Below are 8,961 nucleotides of genomic sequence, written 5' to 3' on the forward strand. Positions count from 1 at the left end.
GAGCCTGACACCTCAGATTCAATGAGTAGCAATCGGCCCCTTACTTCACCCTCTTCCTGCAACAGAGCCTTCAACATTGATTTCAGGCTGCCTCATATTCTAGCAGGAAGAAGCCAAATAGATTGGGAGGGAAGAAACCTGGGTCTGAGACTTGACTGCCCTCAACTTGCTGGGAGACTGTGGGCAAGTCCCTAATTTCTTTGACCCCAGTTTCCTCATCTGTAAAAATTAGTGTGTTGGCCTGTTCTAATTCCAATTTACCCTCTAGATTCAATGCAGTTTTAAGCACCAACACAGGCTTTTGTTGTTGGTAGTTTGCAGTCTTAATCACCTAAAGCCTGGTAGCCACCCAGCTTTCCAAGAGCCATCTTCAGGGGAACCGAGGTCAAAAGATGACCTTAACAGTCACAGCGCTGTGCTGGAGCTCGCCAGCAAAATACTGGAGTGGGTTGGGCTGGGCAACACCGGAGTTCAGCTCTCTCAAGTGTGGGTCTCTTTAATTCCAAGAGTTGGGCCCCTTGACCCCTGTTGGAGAGGCGGAATTTGAGACCTGGCCCTCAGTTTCCCCATAAGGCAGAAGACACTGTACCATTCATTACATAGGCACCCCTTCCTACCCTCCTGGGGTTTTGTAATTTGACCAGAAAAGAAAAAAATCCGTGAAACACTGCCATTTATTTTTTCTTTTTTTGGCTTCGGAGGGAGTTTCCATAGTAACGCACACTTCCTGTGCTCTTCCCACACGTGAGGCTCCAAAGTTTCAGCCTCAGTGCTCAGACTCGCCAGGATGCTAGTGTCTTCAGGCTTTCATTGGTTGCCGCCAGCCGGGCCCCTCGTATCTCTGGTAACGGCACCCGCCCACGAGTCGTCGGGCTACGGTTGGTCGGAGCGCCAAAGACCGGAAGCAAATTCCTCAGGCCATTGGCCAGAGTCACGGCGAAGCTGGCGCCGCGGTTGGTGAGCCCAGAGGTCAGTCAGAGTCAGAGTCGGGGTCAAATAGGGAGAAATGGCGACGGAGCCAAGCTGTGGGTGAGTAATTTCTGAAGGGGTGGAGGTGTGAGGCAGCTGGTGACCGCAGTCACCATGACACAGCTCCCAAAGGGGTGGGAGGTTGACTTCTCTTCTGGCTCCGGCCAGACTCCGAATGGGAATGTCAGACATCCACATCCTCCCACCCGGGTTAGAGGTGAGAGGTCAGAGGCCACATCCTCTCTCTGTCTCTGGTTTGTGAACCTCAGGTACCGTGGAAAGCAGCCAGAATCCCGAGCCAAAGACTCAACTTCCAGCTACTTATAGAGTAATGGTGGGCACGTCACTTAACCTCTTTGAGCCTCAGTTTCTCATCTGTAAAATGGAGACGGTAACCCGGTTTGGGGGCTAAATAGAGGAAACGTGAACATAGTATTGCAGTTAATAGAGGGATTTACGTGGAGGGAGAAGAGACTATGAACATTTGTTAATCCTGTTTTATGGTTGAAGGGACTGAAGCTCAGAGAGGTCACTGACTTGCCCAAGATCACCCAGCAAGTTTGGGGCAATTGCGGTTCTTTGTATATACCAGGACCAATGAAAGAATGGAGGCCAAGAAGTAATTTGTAAATATAAAGTGCAATACAAATATTTAAAATGCTCTTTAAGGGGGAAAAAAAAAAGGCAGCTCCGGCCTTCACACTCATTTAAATCTCATGGAACCAAATCTTTCCGTGCTGGCTTCTTATCAATTAGCTCTCAGCTCCAAGTCATCCTCCCACCACCACCCAGAGAGGACTTCACTGGTTACTTTGGCTAAAGTATCCTTCCCTCCTCCAGCTTACTATTACCCTGTTTTGTGGTCTTCGTAAACTTCATTATCTGATATATCCTTGTTTGTTTACATGTTTATTGCATATCCCCCAGAACAGTGCTGATACACAGTATCAGCAATAAAATGTCTGGATGCGTAATTGAAGAGTCAAGCCCCTACTGTCTCCTTAAACCTCTGTTCCTCTCCATAGGCCCAGCTTTGGAGCGAGATCTGGGAACTGCAGTCCGGCCTCAAGCCTCGACTTAGTTGGAGCTTGAGAGAGAGTGAGAGCCTTCCATACAGCAGCCTCACAGAGCAGATATTTTGACCTTGGCATCTAGACGTCTCCCATCTCCCCCATGGCCCTGACAATGCTGAATGAGCTCCTGATTGAGGACCCAAGCCCACCTCTGCTGCTCTGTCAGCTTAGCAAGACTGCCCAGTTAGATGCCCTCAACTATCAAAGCTGCTTTATGCAGGGAGTCTTTGCCCATTTTCCTGAAATCTTATTTATCCACCGGACCTATAACCCAGGGGGCAAGGTGTTATATACCTTCCTGGTGGATGGACCTCGGGTGCAGCTGGAGGGTCATCTTGCCCGGGCAGTCTACTTCGCCATTCCTGCCAAGGAGGATGCTGAAGGCTTGGCCCAGATGCTCCAGGTATTCAAGAAGTTTAACCCAGCATGGGAGAGAGTCTGTACCATCCTGGTGGATCCCCACTTCCTCCTGCTGCCCACCCTCGCTATGGAGTTCCCCACAGCTGAGGTCCTGCTCTCAGCCTTCCACATCTGTAAGTTCTTCCAGGGCAAGTTCTATCAACTGTCCCTCGAACAGCCCGTGGAGAGGGTCCTCCTGACCTCCCTGCAGAGCACGATGTGCTCGGCCACAGCTGGAAACCTGAGGAAATTGTATACACTCCTGAGCACCTGCATCCCGCCGGCCCAGCTGCCGGAGCTCCACTCGCACTGGCTGCTCAATGACCGCATCTGGTTGGCCCACCGCTGGAGAAGCCGAGCGGAGAGCAGCCACTACTTCCAGGGCCTGGAGGTCACCGCCCACGTCCTCAGCCAGTTCTTCGGCACCACCCCATCTGTGGAAAAAGGCATGACTGCCCTGTTGCAATACCTGCAGCAGAACTCAGGAGACAAGGCGAGTTTCAGCCTGGGCCTGAGTCCCCCGAACAATCATCCCCCTTCGGATGGCAGCCCCGAAAGCCCCAAAGTGGAACAGTTGGTAGAAGCCCGCATCCAATACTCCCTTAATGCCATCTGCACGGGGCCGGCCGCCCAGCTCTGCCTGGGCGAGCTTGCCGTGGTCCAGAAATCCATGCACCTCATCGGCTCTGGTTCCGCAAAGGTGAACATACAGATCCTGGAGGACACCCATAGGGTGCAGCCCCAGACCCCGGCCAGCTGCAGCTGCTACTTTAACCAGGCCTTCCGTCTGCCCTGCCGCCACATCCTCACCATGCTCAGTGCCCGCCGCCAGGTGCTCCAGCCAGACATGCTGCCAGCTGAGTGGACGGCAGGCTGTGCTGCCAGCCTCGGTGACATTGTGGGCAGCAAGTGGAGTGAGACCCTGGATAAGCACTTGGCCGTGGCACTCCTCACGGAGGAGGTGGGTCAGCTCCTGCAGCACTGCAGTCAGGAGGAGTTTGAACGGCGGTACAGCACCCTGCGCGAGCTGGCCGACAGCTGGATCGGCCCTTACGAGCAGGTCCAACTCTGATTACGCCCGACGCCCAGAGGTGCTCATCCGCAAAGTATGTGCTCACACCCCCCCTACACACACCCACACACACATTCACACAGTGGTACTTCCACGGGCCCTCCTTCCAGGGAAGAAGGACAAAGGTTTTCTCTTCCACTGCAGCCTGCTACCTACAATGTGTCTAGTTCCCTAAGACAGGAGGCGGCAAACCTTTCCCATAAAGGGCCCGCTAGTGAATATTCTAGACTTGCTGGCCACGTAGAGCCTCTGTTGTATATTCCTGGTTCTTTGTTTTTGTTGTGTGGGTTTTTTTTTTTTTTTCCCCTTTTTAACAACCTTTTCAAAAGGTAAAAACCGTTCTTAGCTCAAGGGCTTTATAAAAACAGGTAACCCCTGCTGTAAGATAAGGGATAAGACACTGAGTGGAGATCAAGGGTCGGGACTTGGTAACAGCTTCCCCAGTCATGAGCTGACACCTCACCCACAGAGGAAAAGGCCCCCAGAGGCAGCGGCTCAGCCAGGCTCCCAGCCTCACTGTCCCTCACCCTGCCCCATCCTGAGGTCATTAAAGTTGAATGTTGTCTGTTTTAGCATTTGTCTAGTTTTTTGTCTTGTAGAAAGCAGTTTAGGAAATACTATGGAAAGAATAGACTTTGGAGTCTGACATTACATGCAAATCCTGGTATCTTCCCTGTCTGATTTTTGAGGGCTGGTGCTGCCTTTTACTAGCTATGTGACGTAAGTCACGTCACCTCTCTAAGCCTCAATTTGTTCATCTGTAAAAATGGAGATCCGCAGAGCACTGGTAAGATTAAAGGTTAAGTGGGCATGTAATGGGCCTGATGCCCAGTGGGTGCTCAAGTAAGAGTTAATTTTCCTTCCTTGCCTGTGGTCCTATCACCTGTCCTCAGCAGGGTGAGAAACAAAAGGCAAGAGGAAAAGTCACCTTGCCTAGGGCTTTGTACAAGAACTTTTGATCGAGTACCAAAACAGTACAAAAAGAAGTCTCCATAGGGCTTCCCTGGTGGCGCAGTGGTTGAGAGTCCGCCTGCCGATGCAGGGGACACGGGTTCGTGCCCCGGTCCGGGAGGATCCCACATGCCGCGGAGCGGCTGGGCCCGTGAGCCATGGCTGCTGGGCCTGTGCGTCCGGAGCCTGTGCTCCGCAACGGGTGAGGCCACAGCGGTGAGAGGCCCGCGTACCACAAAAAAAAAAAAAAAAGCCTCCACTCTCCAAGCAGGGCCTCCTACCTTGGTAATTTTTATTGTAACCAATCTGACAAGACCTATGGCATGGCTTAACGGTTTCTGGAAACTTCCTGGGGTCCGGGCCCTGATGGGCTGGTGTTTGTTAGAATGGCTCAAACCACCACCCTATCCGCATCCCTGCCATAGACACCCACCAACCCTGCCTGCCCAAAAACCATACGGAGAAGCCACCCTATGTGTCTGGTGCTATTTCATCCCGCTACAAGCAGGAGCCAGGAGGCTGACCCCTCCGGGATCTCACTAGGGCCACCGTGCCCCCTCCACAGCCCCCGCTGGCTCCAGATGGGCCATCATGAAAGCTTGAGCTGCCCGGATCAGGTCCTCTTCCCGTAGGCCTGGGACAGGCACGGTGGGGATGCCAGCGATCATCATGGCCAAGGTAAGGATGCAGATGTCGGGCTGGGGCCCAGCCTCCTTCCCTCCTGTCTCAGAGGGCAGCCCACACAGCAGCAGGGGCCCAGGCCTGCTGGGGCTGCCCAGGTAGGGAGCTCTGCTTCTGGAGCAGCCATCCTCCCAGCCAAGGCGCTCCGGCTGCCTCGCGTGGGGGAATTTGTGGCAGTTCCGGCTGTACTCCTTCCGCTGCAGTGGCTCCCAGCGAGCCCCCCCAGGGCAGCCCCTGGCTTCTGGCACTTCAGGCACTGGTGTCGCCTGCTCAGCTTTCTGGCTCAGTGGGCCTTGTCCACCAGAGGCCACCACCACTGGCTCTACAGGACTATAGAGGCCAAGGGATGAGCCCAGAGAAGCAGCCCCACCTGCAGAGACAGGAATGGGATGGAATGTTATTCTTGGTCTCTTTGTGGAGGAGGCCCTGAGGGGCAGGGCATAGGAGCAGAGCTCTGGGATCAGGGGCAATTAAGACCAGCCCAAGAGGGCTGTCCAGTGGTTGGGAATTAGGTTTTACTCATAGCCACAGCCCCAGTCAGTCTCTAATGCAGACAGGTGATGGAGAAGTGTTTGCTGAATGAATGAATGAGCAAGTGGGTAGCTATTGGCAAGGACTTCTGGAATAGCTTTCTTCCAAGAGAATTGACTCCAGGTCCAGCCCAAAAATGCCCAGCAGAACCTCCACCTCCCCAGAGCCAGGAAGCAGGTTCTCAGGGGAAGTTGTAGTACACCCTCCAGTTCCAGGAGCCCCGCCTCACCTTGGCCGGAAGGCGGAAGACCTGGATGAGTTTGTGGAGACATGAAATAGGACATGGCTGCTCTGAAGCCCCTGTTTGTGAGGGATCAGGCATCTGCCTTCTGTCCTACCCTCTCCGCCCTTCTAGAATGTCACCTCATAGTCCCTCCCTTTTACACCTGGAACCCAGCTCACGGCATTGACCTGTTCATTCTAGAACGTGTACATGACAATGGATGGGATTAAAAGAGCACTGGACCAGGAACTGGGCATTCTAGGTTCTTGCCTTTACCTTGGGCAAGTCACCTGGACAGTTTTGTTCCTTGACATCCTCAGCTGTAAGATGCGGGTAATGACTGCCCACTACCTCACCAGAAGTTATGAGGGTCAAATAAGATCATTTGTATGGAAGCAAATGATCAGCGATACAATTCAAGGAGTCTGATGCTTTGTGCCCTGTAGGGTGAGAGAAGGAATACTCTGCATTCATTCATTTGCTGTGTGACCTTGGACAAATACATTCCCATCTCTGGGCTTCAGGTTCCCATCTGTGAAATGAAGTACTTGGTCTAGGGCACTGGTTCTCATCCCGAGCTGCACATTAGATGCTCTTGGAAGCTTTTAGAAATCCTGATGCCCAGACTTATCCCAGGGTCAATTAAATCATCATCCCAGTGAGCAGTATTTTTTCAAAGTTCCTCAAGTGGTTATAACATGTGCCAAACCTGAGACCTCTGTTCTAGGGAAATGCTTCTCAATCCTGGCTGCACCTTAGAATCTCTAGGGGAGCTTTTACAAAAACAATGTCTAGCCCTCATCCTTTGACAAATCAAATGAGAATCTCCAGAGATGGCATCTGGGGCACCAGCAATCTAAGTATCCCAGATAATGAGTAGCCAGGCTAGGAACCACTGGTCTAGGTGATGTCAAAATGCTCTCATTCTCTCGTCTACCCTGCTGACCCCCAGTGATTCTAAAAGAAGTGCCCCTCACAGGCTTCAGGGGCAAGGAGACCCTCCAAGGATCAGCATCAGCAACGACTGTGTTTATTTCCATCCTGGCTAGTATCAGTATGGCCAGCTTCAGGGCAGCCACACCTCTGGGGCCAGGATGCATTCACGTGGCCCTGCTCCAGGGTGGCTGCAGGCCTTCACTCATACTTGCAGAAATCCTTAAGTCCTTTGGGCAGGTGGAGCCCGTCAATGGCCAGCCGGTGCACCACACTCCTCTGGATCACTAGGCGGCACAGGGTCTGCAGGGACGGCACTGTGGAAAGAAGGTTGTCAAAGGCAAAAGGAACGGGAGGGTTGGGCCGAGGCTGAGACCTAGATCTAGGTCTTGGTCCCCTCTTTGTCGTTGACTTGGGCAAGTCCCTTCACTCTCCAGGCCCAGCCTGGCATGGGGCTATTCACAGGACTGAGATAAGCACCTCTTTCGCAACACTTTCCCAGTTCTGCAGCCCTATTTCCATTATAGCACCCATCCTGCTCCCTTCCCCCTCGCTTAGCAGCTTCTGGGGTCAGGGGTGGCATCTGATTTACCTGTGCAACCCCCAGCCTCCTGCACAGGCCCGACACAGAGAGGGTTCTCGTTCACTGTATTCGTAAAATGTCATCAGATGGATAAATAAAAGGCTTAACAGGGCTATCATGAACCAGACCTCAGGATTAAGAAGCTCTCACATGGGGTTTAAAAGTGATGCCTTTAAACTGGTATGCCCAAATCGATGAGCATTTGTCTAATAAAAGAGCACATAATTCTCAAAGAGGACCAAAATCTAAAATCGGTGTAGAATTCATGCCCTAGGTTAATGCAGAAAATATTGGCAAAGCCAGAAAGGGAGTTGGAGGGCATCCTAATCAATCACAGCCAAGATGGGTAAATTGAGGCCCAGAGCCAGGGAAAGTGACTTGTCCAAGATCACAAGTAGAGGCAGAATCTGAAGTCAGATTCCCCAGCTTCTAAAATAATGCTGGACAAACCAAGGCCTTGCTACCTGTTTCAGGAGCCCTAGCAGGTTCCTGTCCCAACAGTAGGCCAGGAGGGGTCGCTGCCCAGGGTGTGGGATACCTACAGCCATACTCGACCTGGACCAGGCGCACGCTCTTGGTGGAGGCGAAGACGTCCACCACCGCGTAGAGGGGCTGGGCGGCTGGCAGCCCCCGGGCGCTGGGGCCCATGTCCTCGCCGTTGATGACGATATGCATGTCAGCCGTGCCGTCGGGGCGCGGGCAGAAGAGAACGCCCAGGCGGCTCCGACGTGCAGTCGGAGGCAGCATGTTCAGCTCATAGAGCTGGTCCAAGAGGTGGCTGTACAGCCCGGGACGGCTGCGGCCCACCAGGCGGTCGCGGGGAATGCGAAACTGCTCAATGCACAGATGCGGTTCCACCAGGAGGGCTGGGGGGCAGCTGGGGGCCAGCGCCTCCGCCTCCGGGCGGCCCTCCCGGGGCACGCGGTTGTGATGGCGCGTGATGGCGAAGACCCAGGTGTGGCCGAGGCTGACCAGGTCGGGCAGCGAAAACTCGGGCACGGCGGCCAGACTGGCGGGGTCCAGCGCAGTCAGGCCGAGGCGCAGGTGCCCGCACCAGCCCAGCTCTTTCTCCTCGATCTCCACCAGGAACACCTGGCCGGGGGCCAGCGGCTCGCGACTGAAGCACACGCCGTGGGCGAAGCTCTCCACGCGTGTGGCCCGCGTCCCGGAGGGGTCCACGCGGATGTTGGCACCGTGTACCGGGTGGAAGCGGGTGGGAGGGGGCTCGGGGCGCGCGGGGCCCCAGGGCGCACCCAATTCCACGGGGTCGGAGGCAGCAGCCATCTCCCAGCCATGAGGCAGGCCAGCGGGCGCCGGGGGCTATTTTGGGCAGCGGGCTCAGATGGTGACCGCGGGGGGCACCATGTAAGGTACTTCCCCCCGACTCCCTTCCCCGAGGCTCTGCCCAGGGGTCCTAGCGCCGCTGGCTCAGCCATCCCGCTTAGAACGGAGTCCCCGGGAGGCTGGGGGATTCTGGCCATCCACACCTGGGTCATCTGACCGCCGGCGCCCGGGATACGACCTGCGAGGCCTACGGACCTTCACC

At 54.5% G+C, this 8,961-nt stretch overlaps 3 protein-coding genes across 4 annotated transcripts; 1 reads left to right on the forward strand and 2 right to left on the reverse strand.

The window, feature by feature from the left end:
* Nucleotides 1–16: 16 nt before the first annotated feature.
* Nucleotides 17–4,085, forward strand: ZSWIM1 (zinc finger SWIM-type containing 1). Of its 2 annotated transcripts, none has more exons than XM_067708280.1 (2): nt 17–1,029; nt 1,995–4,085. In XM_067708280.1, the coding sequence occupies exon 2, from the start codon at nt 2,143–2,145 to the stop codon at nt 3,511–3,513; it is 1,371 nt and encodes a 456-aa protein (XP_067564381.1). In that variant the 5' UTR covers nt 17–1,029; nt 1,995–2,142; the 3' UTR covers nt 3,514–4,085. The 2 variants fall into 2 exon arrangements, with proteins under 2 accessions (XP_067564381.1, XP_067564382.1); XM_067708281.1 differs by lacking the exon at nt 17–1,029 and adding an exon at nt 1,040–1,238.
* On the reverse strand, nt 3,783–6,756 carry SPATA25 (spermatogenesis associated 25). The gene is made up of 2 exons (XM_067708294.1): nt 5,906–6,756; nt 3,783–5,515 (listed from the first exon to the last, which is right to left on the reverse strand). The coding sequence occupies exons 1-2, from the start codon at nt 5,958–5,960 to the stop codon at nt 5,004–5,006; spliced, it is 567 nt and encodes a 188-aa protein (XP_067564395.1). The 5' UTR covers nt 5,961–6,756; the 3' UTR covers nt 3,783–5,003.
* Nucleotides 6,757–6,907: 151 nt separating this feature from the next.
* On the reverse strand, nt 6,908–8,896 carry NEURL2 (neuralized E3 ubiquitin protein ligase 2). Its single transcript, XM_067708285.1, has 2 exons — nt 7,958–8,896; nt 6,908–7,149 (listed from the first exon to the last, which is right to left on the reverse strand). Exons 1-2 carry the CDS (start codon nt 8,697–8,699, stop codon nt 7,034–7,036), a joined length of 858 nt encoding a protein of 285 aa, XP_067564386.1. The 5' UTR covers nt 8,700–8,896; the 3' UTR covers nt 6,908–7,033.
* Between the last annotated feature and the right edge of the window lie 65 nt (nt 8,897–8,961).

This window comes from Pseudorca crassidens, chromosome 15, assembly GCF_039906515.1.
Source record: "Pseudorca crassidens isolate mPseCra1 chromosome 15, mPseCra1.hap1, whole genome shotgun sequence".
Classification (NCBI taxonomy): domain Eukaryota; kingdom Metazoa; phylum Chordata; class Mammalia; order Artiodactyla; family Delphinidae; genus Pseudorca; species Pseudorca crassidens.